This window comes from Neovison vison, chromosome 11 (assembly GCF_020171115.1).
Source record: "Neovison vison isolate M4711 chromosome 11, ASM_NN_V1, whole genome shotgun sequence".
Taxonomy (NCBI): domain Eukaryota; kingdom Metazoa; phylum Chordata; class Mammalia; order Carnivora; family Mustelidae; genus Neogale; species Neogale vison.
The window spans coordinates 72,463,444-72,479,047 of NC_058101.1; the positions used below are offsets into that span (position 1 = coordinate 72,463,444).

At 40.3% G+C, this 15,604-nt stretch overlaps 1 protein-coding gene across 1 annotated transcript; it reads right to left on the reverse strand.

Annotated features, from left to right (window-relative positions):
• Window positions 1–978: 978 nt before the first annotated feature.
• Window positions 979–14,970, reverse strand: RAB33B (RAB33B, member RAS oncogene family). The gene is made up of 3 exons (XM_044268056.1): window positions 14,890–14,970; window positions 14,382–14,649; window positions 979–3,792 (listed from the first exon to the last, which is right to left on the reverse strand). Exons 2-3 carry the CDS (start codon window positions 14,628–14,630, stop codon window positions 3,352–3,354), a joined length of 690 nt encoding a protein of 229 aa, XP_044123991.1. The 5' UTR covers window positions 14,631–14,649; window positions 14,890–14,970; the 3' UTR covers window positions 979–3,351.
• Between the last annotated feature and the right edge of the window lie 634 nt (window positions 14,971–15,604).

Consider the following 15,604-nt stretch of genomic DNA (forward strand, 5'->3'; position numbering starts at 1 on the left):
TTATGTCAAAGGTTATTCATTTCAATACAGTTTGTAATAGCAGAAGACTGGAAACAATCCAAATGTCTAGCAATAGAACGCTGTCTAAATTACGGTCAGCTGAAGGAATTCCACGAGGCCTAAGAGAGAAATGATCTTACATATTTTAATATGAACTCATCTTCAGGATATACTGTTGTTATGTACAGAAACAACAAACTCATGCTGCCGATTGTTTGCGGTGGAAGCAGCAGGGAGCTGAGAACGGCAGGCAAAGAGACTTCATTGTTTACTCATCTGTATGTGGTCCAAATACTGAACCATGTGAATATACTTACTATACTAAAATCTAGGGGGAAAAAAAAGCCCTTGACAAATGTTTGATAAATCAGGTTATTCCTATCAATTAACTCTTGCCACACAGGCTCTAGCAAATTTGCCCTCATAAGACTTGACCAGCTTATCTTAATATCTGATTAAGAAAGCAGTCTTTCTTGAATAATGCAATTTTGTATTTGAGCAGAAGAATAACTTATATGTGAAATAAATGGGCCGGATAAGCAGTATCAACTTCAGGGTCCCAAGCCCCAATCCGCACTCTCCTAAAGACCCTGAATCAGTAACGTGAAGGTAGAAACTGTGACTTTAGACAACATAATTCTTTCTCTTTTTTGTCATTTATAATTATTCATTTTGTTCAACTCTCTTACCTCTGAATCTGAAGATGTCAACCATTCTTAACAGTGTTTGTTTGCCCTGAAGTACTGTTAAACAAGTTGATTATTCAGCCACACAAATGAAAAATCTACCCTTATCATCTAATTTTAATATTTAGGTGTTTTTCTGAAAAGTTCTCTAACCCCAAATGTATTTCCAAATAGATTTGTTTTTTTCCTAATGTACAATTACATTACTTGGAAGCCAGAGTGGAAAAAAGATTTTTTTGTTTTACTCTGTAATCATCCTAATAACCAAACAAAGGGAATGAAACACAATTTCTTTATGGCAAAGCTGGTTTATTGAACTTCATAAGGGAAATGTTACAATGACACTATTCCACAATGAAATTATTTAACTTTAGATTTCATGAGAAAACATATTAGCAATATATTGTCAATAGAGCATCGTCATTAATAGCTAACTACTTTAGATTCTGGATTAGCTCCCTTCAGGTGTTCTCAAATTAAGACTTACCCAAAATATACCTGAAGTTTTCTGTTAAGGGTCATAATTAAAATAAATTCACAGAGGAGTTACAAAATGTGTGACTTGTGCTTTAAAAATTTATAATTATTTGTTTGATAGCCACTATTCCGGAAGTGATTTCTCAACAATGAAGTGTTTTATAAATATTTTGGAAAATATCTAAAACCTTTATCCCCATTCAACTGATAAGTGTGCTCTTTAAAAAATAAAAAAACATGTGTAGAAAAAAATTAAAACAGCAAATCACTACAAATGAGATACAAATATTTTAAAATTAATAAATATTAAAGTGAAAAAATAAGTTCTTTCACAGAACTGTAAATGATACCTATTTTATGTTCTTATAAAAAGAAAGTTATATTATTTTTTTAACCATTATTAACAGCACTTAAAAACATAAATGTGCTTGGAAAGTTTGTAAACTTTCTTCCCACACTTGAAAATGTTTTAAAAGCAATAAACAGATTCCCTTCTTTAAAAAACTGTTACACCCACCACAATTAGCACAGTTGTCATTGTTTTACTACAAAAATAGTTACAAATCAACAGTTTAAATTCAAACCATTTTTAATTCTAGCATGATAGGAAAAATGGATTAATCTCCCTAAACACAGACAAAGCCAACTTGTTTTTCCTTAAGCTCTAATATTTAAAACTGAATAATTATTTCCTATAATTATTTTTCAGTACTTTTAATAGCACTATCTTGTTTTTATAATTAAATTCTCCAATTAGGATCATCATGATGATTAAACAGAAATCCTAAACTAGATTAGATTACCTGATTTCCCACATTCTGAAAATATTATAAGTATAATCATCTTTTGGCTTAATTACTTCCAAAATTATCAAGGGCATCAATCCATCAGAATTAGTGAATGTGCACACTTCAGTTAAAGTTCATGGCTTACATTCCATTCATGTAATAGCTTTGTATGAAAAGTTACTATTTTCTATGTGCAAAGTCTTAAGCTCAAAATAAACATATTTAGGGTATGAAACTTCTTGAACTACTCTTTACACCACTGAGGGAGAGAGACAAGGTATTTCTCAATACCTATTTTATTTTTCATACTGAGGAAGAACAGCTCGTTGTGACCATAAAATTTAAAGATTTTAAAGACTGATACACTGCAACACAATATTATTACAGAACTATATGCAGGCTCCAAGGAATTAGAGGTATGCCTTCGGAGCCACAATTCCACATGGAAGTTGATTTGTTAATTCAACCTTTAGTCATTAAATTGACTGATGATGGGGGAGAGCAAGAGATACTATGCCAGATACACAGCTTGGAATTACTAAGATCTAAGAACAGGTCTTAGTAGCCAGGAACCACATTTTACCTGTTTTCCCCCAAGTTATAACACCTCCAATGCTTTCAATTGGTTTTTCACTAAATATACCAAAATAAATTATAAAGCAGCTTATTATGTCACTTCATTGATATTAAAGTCAGACTTACATTTGCATATTTTAGTAGAATTTAGTAAGAAAACAATTCAAATTATTTTCCTAAAGATAACAATGACTTCTGTAGATCTGATTGATATACTGATTCGAAATCTCACACATCTGGAATCTCTGGAATCCAGTCATTCTTTATGCACTGAGAACCAAAAAATATTCTATGCCTTCTCCCCACACTGGAATTAAATACAGTCTTGGTTCTCAAATGTACCAATAATAATGCAATAAAACACATCAATAATACAAAGAAAGAACTCTAGGGAGAGGCAATACCAGTTTTGTCCTAATGAGAACACTTCCCATTCAAAGGACATACCTAGTAAGTATGTCTTAAACCCTTGATTTTTTTTTTTTCAATCCCAGGAGCACAGGATTGTATAGTCATCTACTCCTAAAATACCTATGTGCTCTCATTTGAAGCCTCCTTCACTGGGCTCTCAATGGGAAGATATTCTGATTCATCCTACCTTCACTTCATTTTCAACCTCACGTGCAAACCAACTTTTGTCCTGTGTTGTCACAATGACAAATGTAATTAAGTAGATACAAAATACAAAAATGAGCATGACAATGATAAATAGTAAAATGTCAGGATGATCCATTATATTTGAGATTAAATCTTATGACTTATCACTGTCATACTTCAAAAGCATTTCTTTAGTCAAAATTAGATAGCAGAATAAAGACTGTTACTTAGCACCAGCATGTCATTGCAGGCTTTGGTTCAGGCTTCAGTATAATTCCATTATCAGGGGGTTGACTAAGCATTAATGGTTTGTGGCTCTTAAGTTTATGAGCCAAGGTCATAAATATAGCTTCCACATGGTCATTATCATTGGGGTTTTTTGCAGAGGTTTCAAACAAAGGCATACTGTGTGTGTCAGCAAATTTTTGTGCCAAGTCTGTAGGTACTTGAATGGCACTTCTCAAGTCACATTTATTTCCAACAAGAATCCGTGGTATGTCACTGGCTAGCAAATGTTGTTTGCATTCTTCTATCCAAGATGGCAGGCTATGAAAACTAGCCATGTTGGTCATATCATACACGAAGACAACAGCATGGACATTTCTGTAATAGTGCTGTACCATGCTCTTCCTAAATCGTTCTTGTCCTGCTGTGTCCCATAACTGGATCTGAAAACAAAAAAAAAAAAAGAGAAAACTGAGAATTTCATTTCAATTATACATATTGAATATTTTAATCAATTCCACATGGTCTTTAGTACTTCTTTACTTAAATTACTTTGTTCCCATCCATAATGCCTTTTCAGTGTAATTTATGGGATCCAGACATCATGATCTTATAGTTATCTCATAATCAATACAAGTGTTGGAACAAATATTTCAATTCAGCACTTAAACTCAGTAAATTAAATTTGTTTGGATGAAATTATACCTCAAAAACTGATTTTAAAATATTAAATTGGGGCATGTGGGTGGCTCAGTCAGTTAAGTGTCTGCCTTCAGCTTGGATCATGATCACAGGTTCCTGGGATGGAGCCTCACCTCTGGCTCCCTGCTCAGGTGGAAGCCTGCTTCTCCCTTTCCCTCTTCTTATGCTCTCTCTTTCTCTCAAACAAAAAGATAAAATCTCTAAACAACAACAACAAACTATTGAAATAAATAAAATAGTAAATAGAAATATACCAGGTTTTAACAAATATGTTAAGTGTCTGCTTTTTCTTAAGATTTTATTTACTTATTTGACAGAGAGAAAGACAGAGACAGCGAGAGAGGGAACACAAGCAGGGGGAGTGCGAGAGGGAAGCCTGATGTGGGGCTCTATCCCAGGGCACTGGGAACCTGACCTGAGCCAAAGGCAGACACTTAATGACTGAGACACCCAGGTGCCCCATAATTTCTTTTTTTCTCTAAGATTTTATTTCTTTATATGACAGAGAGAGAGCGCACAAGCAGGGTGAGGACAGGCAAAAGGAGGGGAAATGCAGGTGCCCTACTGAGCAGGGAGCCCCATGCAGGGCTCGATCCCAGCACCCTGGAATCATGACCTGAGCCTAAGGCAGAAGCTTAACCAACTGACCCACCCAGGTGCCCCAATTAACTGTCTAATTCCTGTAAATCTGGTTACTGGTTACTATACGCCATTCTACCTTTCACCAGACTAACTTAAAAGAGTCCACTTAAGACAGATGCTAGGAGTCATTAGATCTAGTCCCAAATCTATATGTGTATATGCATATACACATATATCTATATGTGTATATGCATATACACATATAGATATATGTGTATATGCATATACACTTGTATATATGTCTATATATACATATATATAGACATTCTATGAAATCCCCCTTGAAAATCTTAAAAGGCCAGAAAAATCACTTACTTAACCTAAAAGTATCTAACAGTAAGACTATTCCAATATCCCAATATCTCCTAATTGAAATATGGGGGCTGGGGGGGGGGAGTTGAGGAAAATAATTACCTAAAGGTAAATATAAGTCATGTGTTATGATTCTCTTAAAACACTGAATTACCCTGCCTTTGTTTACTTCCTAAAAAAGTTAAGTGATAGGGCAGAAAAGACTAGAGGTAGATTTGCTTAGGTTTGGGGTGCCTGGGTGGTTCAGTCAGTTAAGCCGCTGCCTTCGACTCAGGTCATGATCCCAGGGTCCTGGGATCCAGCCCCACATTGCGCTCTCTGCTCAGCAGGGAGACTGCTTCTCCCCGCACCCGCCTCTCTGCCTACTTGTGATCTCTGTCTGTCAAATAAATAAATAAAATCTTAAAAAAAAAAGAAAAAAAAGATTTGCTTAGGTAAATTTTAACCAAAAGACTTGTACTACTTATATAAATTAAGAGAAGCCTAGACTGGTGATTTTTCATAGAGTGACACAGAAGTAGAGGGAAATGAGGGGATTCTGTACATGGCCCACAAAGAAGAATATAAGATATAAAGTGCTCAGATTCTGGCAGCACATGGTAAGTGCTCAATTAAGATGTAACAAATGAATAAATACATTTTAAAACATGTGATTAGAGATTAAAATATCACTAATCTCTTATATGGTACCTTAACTTAAAAAAATTTTTTTAGTAATCTCTACACCCAGTGTGGGGCTTGCACTCACAACCCCAAGACCAAGAGTTGCAAGCTCTTCTGACTAAGCCCACCAGGCACCCCCAAGCTACCTTAAAATTTATCAGCTCTGATTTTTTTTTTGGTAGTTCTTTTTAAAACCAAATTTCTTCATTTTCTTAATATTCCCCATTCTTTTTAATTAACATAAACCAAATTTTGCTCTAGGCAGAAATATAAAATGCTATATAAACTTGATCTCTCAGGCTCTCCTAGAACTAAGGGAGGCCAAATGACATAGTACTCACCAATAATTTGTAGACAGTCTTTCAGTGGAGTTTTCCAGGAAAACTATGGATACGTGATTTTAAAAAGACAGAGCATTTGGCACATGCCTTTTGCACCTCTCTCACCCTACCCTTTCTGCCCGGAATGGGATATAATGACTGGAGGTTCAGCAACCATCTTATGAGCATGAAGGAGAAGACCACACACAGGAATGGCAGAAATCTACATAAACCTGGAATCCAACTGACAAGGTACCATCACACAGACTGCTGCCTCCTTATAACATGAGACAGAGAAAACCTTACATGATTAAATCATAGCTGAATTTCTCTTACATGTAGCTGAATGGTATCCTAAAATTACTTACCCCGCACACTGTTTAAAATTTTTATTTATCCCTTACACTCACATTTACTCACTAAATCACAGGTTTGGGCTCAATGCCTTCCCAAAAACCATGTCACAAAATAAATTACTATAAAATACCACTCTTGTGATGTAAGCAATATAAATGGCAAATAGGCCATAAAGACTCAGTATCATATAAATCAGAGATAAAAGCAAATAAGTTGTCAGCAAGGTAAACTAAGAACTACTAACATCGAAGACTATTTAAATTAACAAATATTTAATGTATTATATATATAATATATAAATATAATAATATATAATAATAATATATATTATTATTAGCCATCATTAGCCATCAAGAAAATGCAATCAAAATAATATATTTAAATATAATAATATTATATTTAAATTAACAAATATTAATTCAATGCCTCCTATGTGCCATAGGTGACTATTATATCTCTTGGTCTTAGCTTCTACACCAGTGAAAGTAAAATTTAGTTTCAAACCCTATAAAATAAGCACTCATAGACTAGTTACACTGAGTATGCAAAGAGCTAATATTTTCCTTGAAAATACAACTTTCCTTTTTTTTTTTTAAGATTTTATTTATTTGACAGAGATCACAAGTAGGCAGAGAGGCAGGCAGAGAGAGAGGAGGAAGCAGGCTCCCTGCTGAGCAGAGAGCCCAATGCCGGGCTCGATCCCAGGACCCTGGGATCATGACCTGAGCCAAAGGCAGAGGCTTAACCCACTGAGCCACCCAGGCGCCCCACAACTTTCCTTTAAAAAAATAAAACTTTTGGGGCACCTGGGTGGCTCAGTGGGTTGAGCCTCTGCCCTTGGCTTGGGTCATGATCTCGGGGTCCTGGGACTGAGCCCCACATCGGGCTCTCTGCTCGGCAGGAAGACTGCTTCCCCCTCTCTTTCTGCCTGCCTCTCTGTCTACTTGTGCTCTGTCAAATAAATAAATAAAATCTTTTTAAAAATCTAAAAAAAAAAAATTACAATGTTTTTATCCCCACTAACAGGTTTAGAATAAAAACATTCAACACACAATTAAAAATGCTTCTAAAGATTGGGTCACGATCCCAGGGTCCTGGGATTGAGCCCCACATCGGGCTCTCTGCTCAGCAGGGAGCCTGCTTCTCTTTCCCTCCCTCTGCCTGCCTCTCTGCCTACTTGTGATCTCTGTCAAATAAATCAATAAAATCTAAAAAAAAGGAAAAAAAAAGATATCAAAGGATATTACACAAAGCTATAATAATCAAGACTGTGTGCTACTGGAGTAAGATTAAACATACAGAGCAACAGAACAAAACTTAGGGTCCAGAAATAAATCCATATACCTGTGGTCAACTGCTTTTCAACAAGAGAAAGAATAGTTGTTTAAACAAATGGTTCTGGCACAACACACAAAATACAAGGTTGGACCTCCTACCTCACACCGTATATAAAAACTTACCGAAAATGGTTTAAAAAAACTAAATTTAAGAGCGGAAACTATAAAATTCTTAGAAGAAAACCTAGGGATAAATATTTGTGACAAATGGGTTAGACAATGGTTTCTAAGATACGATATTTAAAGCACAAGCAATCAAAGAACAGATAAATTGGACTTCATCAAAATTAAAAATGTTTGTGTTTCAAAGAATATTATCAAGAAAGTGAAAGTCAACTTACAGAATGGGAGAAAAGAGCTGTAAATAATATCTGAGAGGGGTGTACCATCCAGAATATTTAAGACCTCTCATAACTCGGGGCGCCTGGGTGGCTCAGTGGGTTAAAGCCTCTGCCTTCGGCTCAGGTCACGATCTCAGGGTCCTGGGATCGAGTCCCTCATCGGGCTCTCTGCTCAGCAGGGAGCCTGCTTCCTCTCTCTCTGCCTACCTCTCTGCCTACTTGTGATCTCTGTCTGCCAAATAAATAAATAAAATCTGAGACATCTGAGGCAGGAGACATTAATCTCCCTTAAATGCAACACTAATCTGGCATTTTGGCAACAATGTACAAAACAGGCTCACTAAGAAGTAGGGATGAGAGATGAGTTGAGTTGCTGCAACAGTTCACAGGGAGGTAAGAAAGACCTGACCTAGGATTTTCAACAAAGGGTGGATGAGAGAATCGTGCATGTAGAGAACCGGCTGGAGTTAGGTACAAAAGAGAGGAATGAGGCCTTGAGGAAAAGGATGCCATCATGACAACCTTGGTGATGTGGGAAGAAACAAGAAGAGCAGATTTGCCAAGGAAGATGAACTCACTTCAGACATTCAAGGCAAAGGAGGGATTATCCAAATAGCCATGTCTAGACGACAGTAGGAACTGCAGAGTGAGGAGAGGCAGGCTAAACAAAGATTTAAAAGTTATCTTCGTGGATTGACAGCTGACAACAGTCAAGTGACTACCAAGGGAGAGAAAGTAGATAGAAAACCAGGTCACAGGGTAGACTGAGTCTCACTCCAGATGCATCCTCTATTGCTGCCACATTTATCTTCAGAAAACACTGGGGACTTTTCACCATGCATACAAAATGAAGCCCAGACTCTTTAGCTTTGTGTTTTAGACTCCTCACAAATGTTGCTACCAACACCTTCACATTCTTCCCACTTGCCACCTTTCTATAGAACCTCTGATCCTGATGGAGCATCCTGCCGATGGCCCTCTTCAGAAAAGCCCCCTCAGCTCTGCCCTCCCTCTGTGAAACCTCATCTACCACTCCAAACACAAATGATTCCTCCACCCACATCCAAACAGTAACTTGGCACTCATTCATCGCCTGGTTTTGCTGGTCATCTTTTTAGGTACATACCCCTTCTCCCAATCTGGGAGATCTATGTACTGTATCAGGGTCAAATCTATGCACTATATCTATGCACAAAATCTATGCACTGTATCAGGGTCAGCACACTTTTTCTGTAAAGAGTGAATATCTTGGGCTCTGTGGGCCTAACAGTGTCACAACTACTCAGCTCTTGCCACTGTAGTGCAAAAGCAAACACAATATGTGAATACAGGAACACAGTTGTGTTTAAATACTTCATTTATAAACACTCAAATGTGAATTTCACATAACTTTCACCTGTCATGAAATCATACTCTTACAATCCCCCCCCCCCACCATTTAAAAAAGTAAAAATCACTTTTAGCTTGCTGGCCACACAAAAACAGACAGCAGGCCATATTCGGCCCTCAAGCATGGTTTGCCAACCCTTATGATATATCATAGTTCTTTGTGACTAACAAAAATGTCATCTTTCTTGCAATTACTCATTAAATATTTGTTTTAACAACAGGGGAAGAAGTGTCCTGATTATGTTCCTTTAGTTAATATTAACATCTTGTATTTAACGTGGCAAAACGTCATACCTCTATAATTGATAAGCCATCCCAATGTTCAAATAGAAACTGCTGACCCCTAATGAGAAGATAGATTAAATGCAACATGAGGCTTTAATTATTCTGTTGGTGTCTGCCATTGTAAAATGCTTGTATGAAAGGAACAGAACTAGTTATGATGGGGATACACATACAAGGAAGGAGCATAAGGATTAGGTTGAGATTCTTAATTTAAAAATCAAATGTGTTTTTATTTAAAGAACTCATTTTATAATTTTATTCAACTTCCAAAATTCTGCAAACAAGATTTTCCTTTTTCAACCATACATACATAGCACTTAGGAAAAAGCGAACAAATATAGACTTTGCTACATTTCATAAAACATTTTAACTGATTCTGAAAGGGCACTACCCTAAGGCATGCTTTTTAAAAAACCTCCAGTCCACAATTAAAAAAATTTAACACGGGGCACCAGTTAAGTGTTTGACTCTTGATTTTGGCTCAGGTCATGATCTTGGGGTGGTGGGAGAGCCCCACGTCAGGGTCCCCACTCAGTGGGGAGTCTGCTTGAGAGTCTCTCCCTCTGCCCCTTCCCCTCACTCACGTGTGTGTGCACACATGTACTCTCTCTCTCTCAAATAAACAAACCTTTAAAAATATATATTTAACACATCTCACTTTTACCAAACAAATAAAAATGTCTAGAATGTCATGTTATTAGTAAAGTAACATAATGTTTTAGCTTTCACTTTAAGATGAAAGATGAAAAGACATGTCATTTCAGATTAGGCTAAAAATTTTCCGAAGAAAAAATATGTATGATCATTTGAGCAGCACTTAAGATATATTACAGGTTAACAACAAAAAAGCAGAATCAGGACATGGAATAAAGCTCTTCTATATTCACTTCAATTTTTTTAAGACACTAAAAAATTTGGTTTTTTTTGTTTGTTTGTTTTTTGTTTTTTGTTTTTAAAGATTTCACTTGTTTATTAGAGAGAGAGGAAACAAGCATGCATACTCAGGAGAAGGGGCAGAGGAAGCAGCAGCAGCAAACTCCCTGCTGAGCAGGGAGCCTGACTGGGGGGGGGGGTGGAGCTTGATCCCAGGACCCTGAGATCATGACCTGAGCCAAAGGCAGAGACTTAACCAACTGAGCCACTCAGGTACCCCTAAAAATAGTTTTAGAAAAAAAATGTTCTGGGGCGCTTGGGTGGCTCAGTCAGTTAAGCATCCCACTCTTGATTTCTGCTCAGGTCATGATCTCAGGGTCCTAAGACCAAGCCTCCTTGCTCAGTGGGGAGTCTACTTGAGATTCTCTCCCTCCCCTTCTGCCCCTCTCCCCACTCACTCTCAAATAAATAAACCTTTCTTTTTTTTAAGTCCAATGTATAATGTATAGGAATACACACATTTTGAAATGTCTTTTGTTTCTTAAAACTTTGTGAAAGCAGGGGTGGGAGGTTGGGGTACCAGGTGGTGGGTATTATAGAGGGCACAGCTTGCATGGAGCACTGGGTGTGGTGAAAAAATAATGAATACTGTTTTTCTGAAAATAAATAAATTGGGAAAAAAAATAAAAATAAAAGTTTGATCATTACATAAAAAAAAAAAAAACTTTGTGAAAGCAAATGTCCAAAATAGTCATATCTTTTTCTACTACAGAAATCTCAGAATATTTCTGTTACAGTCTTTTCAACCATAACAAAAATCTTTCAAGTCTTAAAAGTTGGAGGTGTAAGTCAATGGCTAAGGCCTTCAAAGAAAAAGAAACTCAGTATCCAGGTCTCCCCCAACCAAACAGGTTAGGCTAAAGCTCAGGAGGAATAATCCCCCCAAAAAATGTTTTCTCCTTACTGCTCTCAATCAGAAGAATGAGCTCTGTGCTCCCAGATTCATCACATTTATGGCTTTTGGTTTACTTATCACTGCAAGCACTTATTCCAGTAGTTAAGTATTCAGTTTAGATAATGGACACATTTTATATTTTTAAGTGTCTCTTAAATTTGCAACTGATTCAACTGAGATGTTCAAGTACAAATGGCAAGCCATAAGTAGGTAAAGGAGGAAAATCCTAACTCCTCCCCTGCCTCTATTCCCTCTACTTATTTCTTTAAAGTCATGCTTTTGGGGGTAATTTCTCTCACCTTAACCGGTCTGCTTATGCCCTACTTTATCTGTGTGTGCTTCATGCTTTAAGTGCACAGCCACAGAAGGGTGCCATCAAAGAGGAGTAATGATGTTAAGCTACTAAGGAAGAAGAATTTTCTTAAGATTACCAATTATGAACCAGTTGCTACACATATGTTCTCATATAATCCTCTCACCTAATCTCATATGGTATTATCATCCCAATTATCCCAACTGAATCCCAGTATGAATCCCAATTCATTACCATCTGAAAATATGGTATTTTCAGAAAAGAAAATGGTCCCTGAAAGATTGAAGAACCTGCCTTAGGACTAGAGTAACTGACTACCCCAATTTGCCTGAGATTGAAGGAGTTCCTGGGATGCAAGACTTCCAGTTTTATTTTATTTATTTATTTTAATTTTTAAAAATTTTTTTTTTAAGATTTTATTTATTTATCAGAGAGAGAGGGGGAGAGAGCGAGCACAGGCAGACAGAATGGCAGGCAGAGGCAGAGGGAGAAACAGGCTCCCCGCTGAGCAAGGAGCCCGATGTGGGACTCGATCCCAGGACGCTGGGATCATGACCTGAGCTGAAGGCAGCTGCTTAACCAACTGAGCCACCCAGGGGTCCCAGGACTTCCAGTTTTAAAACTGGGCAAGTCTTGAGGTGCCTGGGTGGCTCAGTCAGTTAAGTGTCTGCCTTTGGCTCCAGTCAGGCCCCCAAAGTCCTGGGATCGTGCCCCACATCTGGCTCCCTGCTCCTTTTCCATCTCCCTCTGCCTGCCACTCCCCCTGCTTGTACTTACTCTCTCTCTGTCAAGTAAATAAATTAAAAAATAAAACAAAACTGGGAAAGTTTTGGGCAAAATTGGTCACCCATCTAAGTACACATAGTCCATCCTTACCCTTTCATAGGTTCAAATTTGGGCCAAGTCAGTTGGGCTCCATAGCCCATGCACTCTTTCCCAGGACTCCTGCTTTTCCCAAACTAACCTCCTTCTGAAACCTCAGAAGCCCCATTATTTTCCTCACCCTCAGGATTCTGCGCCTAACCTAATTCTGATGAAAAAGATTTAGTATTTTCTTATTCTGTCTTTTCCTCTATAGTATATATAGATCTTTCTTTTTTTTTTTTAATTTTTTAAAAATATTTTATTTATTTATTTGACAGAGAGAGATCACAGGTAAGCAGAGAGGCTGGCAGAGAGAGAGACAGAGAGAGAGGGAAGCAGGCTCCCTGCTGAGCAGAGAGCCTGATGTGGGACTCGATCCCAGGACCCTGAGATCATGACCTGAGCCAAAGGCAGCGGCTTAACCCACTGAGCCACCCAGGCGCCCCTATATAGATCTTTCTTAACTCCCTAATACAGAGTACCCAAAAGACCACCACAGGCAGCCTGAATGGAATGATAAAAAGATTAAAATAAAAACTAAAAGGCAAAAGGGCCTATAGAGGGCTGATTTCAACCCTATTTTTCCTTTACATCATTAGCATTTAAAGCCCTCTGGGGAGGGGGGGTGGTGGTGAAGGGCAGCGGTTGAAGAACTAAAAAATAAATTGTTCTTGCCTCAAGGATGTGAAGGGAGGAATGAAAAAATGAGTCTGCTTCCCCCCCTCCACGGGACTGAGGTAAAGATGTACATACTAATTTGAGCAAAAAAGTAAACAGTATAAGGAAGGCATAGCTTTTTCCTGGGTTCTGCATGTTTTAAGGGGTGGTATTAGCCCGTGGCTGCAGACTTAGTGGTGGTCTGGAATGAAGAAGTGTATACCAGCAGAAGGTCTCAGCCCTGTCACTGATCCTCATTTTCCAATGTACCCATTCCAATCCCTCAGAACCCTAATCTTGGCCTTGGGCCTACTCCCTTCTCCAATATAACTGCCTCCCTAATCTCCAGAGCCACCAATAAGAATTAAGAATTGGGAGAGGGTGGTACTAAGAATGTGTTTTCCGGCAAACCAAGTAGGAACTATTGTGTATAGAATGGTTCTGCAGGAAAATAGACTTTTCTCAACAACTCAATGTCAGATTGAAACTTCTGAAGCAAACTGCACGCAAGAGAACACCTAATCACTTCCTCAAAGGCAGTAAGGCTTTACTGCCACCATATCTGAGACAGTGCTCAGACAACTGTTTAATATACAATATTTATTAAATGTTTTCCATGCCTGAGAAATTTCACTGTTTTTCCTTCAGCCTTACTTCCCTGACTCCCAAAACATGAGACCCTGCCAACGAGTCAACGGATATCTTCTACACTCTTTGCTAGTCAAAGTGTGATTCACGGACTAGTTGCATCTGCATCACCGGTGGCTTTACTAAATCAGAACCTGCATTTAAAAAACAAAAACCAAGTTGGCCGGGTAAATCGCGGGACATTCAAGTTTGTGGAGCACTGCCTTCTAAGTTTTATATATATAAATCCTTCCGAGCCCCAGTTCCAATCTCTACATCAGTTTGAGAAAAGAAGGCATGCACACGTTGCACATGGCCAGCGATCAACCCCCGGTGGGGTCGGAACCTGTCACCCCAAGGCATCCTTCCTCCCTGACACTGCCCCCTCCGCTCACCTTGATGCGCTCCCCATCTATCTCCACCGCACGTTCTCGGAAATCCACCCCGATGGTAGCCTCGGTGCGGTCGGGGAAACGGCCGGCGCAGAAGCGGTAGGTCAGGCATGTCTTGCCCACATTGGAGTCGCCGATCACGATTATCTTGAAGATACGAGAGCGAGCCGGAGGCAGGAACACTGAACCCCCAGACACCGCACCGCTGGACGAGAAGCTCGCCTCCAGAGACGACTCCATCTCCGAAGCCATTCTCCGGACCCGCCCCGAACTGAGGCGGAGGAAAGCAGATGCAGAAAGAGAGAGAATACGCCACCTCGAGCGAGGGCGCCCCGTGAGCGGGCTCGGAAGCGTAACGTCGCAGGAGCCACCGCCCTCCGGCCCCGCAGCGCGCGTGCGCACCTTCCCGCCCCCACGTCGCGCAGGTGTGGCGTCCAGCGGCCCCGTCCCGCTGCTCCTCCCACCTAGCCCGCGGCTCCGCCCCGCGGTCTCTCCCCTCAGCCCCGTCTACCTGGAAAGGCTTGACGGCCCAGAGCCCTGCCGGGGGCTTGACGGCGGGTGCGGAGAGCCGACCTGAAGACGGCCCGGCAGAGCGCCCTAGGCCCGGCACCCAGACTGGACCGGCCTCGCCTCGTCCAAGACTCCCGCCCTCGGGAGGAAGCCGCGCAATCAGTCTGGGGGCGGGGAGAGAAAGACAGCTGAAAGGAAGGAGGTACCACCAGGCCTCTCTCGCGAGAGGGCCGAAGAGCCGCCTTGAACGGGGGCGTGTGCCTGGTGAGGAGCCGAAAGATCCTCGGAAGGCTGGGATGTAGGGTTCGGCGCTTGTTGACGTTGTTGGGGTTCCTCGGACTTGCAGGTGGAAGCGGGTTCTCTCGGCTTGCGGCCGGGGGGCGCGGAATCGGCTGTGCCGCCTGCCCCCTCGGGGCTCCCTGGACCCCGGGACTTGGGACCGTAACAACGAGGACTGTAGGGGCTGGGGCGTGAGGTGCCGCCGGAAGGCCCGGGACGCGAGTGGAGGCGAGCCCCCGGCCTCGCTGAGTTGTCCGTGAGCCTGTGGGAGGTCGAGGCCGCCGCCGCCGTGGCACGATGAATTTCCTCGCCCCCTAGGCCATGTGAGGGTATCCGCGGGACTCTGGTGCCCAGGGCTCGTTTTGCGGATGCCCCAGGCCCAAGAAGTAGAGCAGATCACTGGTGGGACACTTAGGGGCATTGAACCGGGAGTTGTG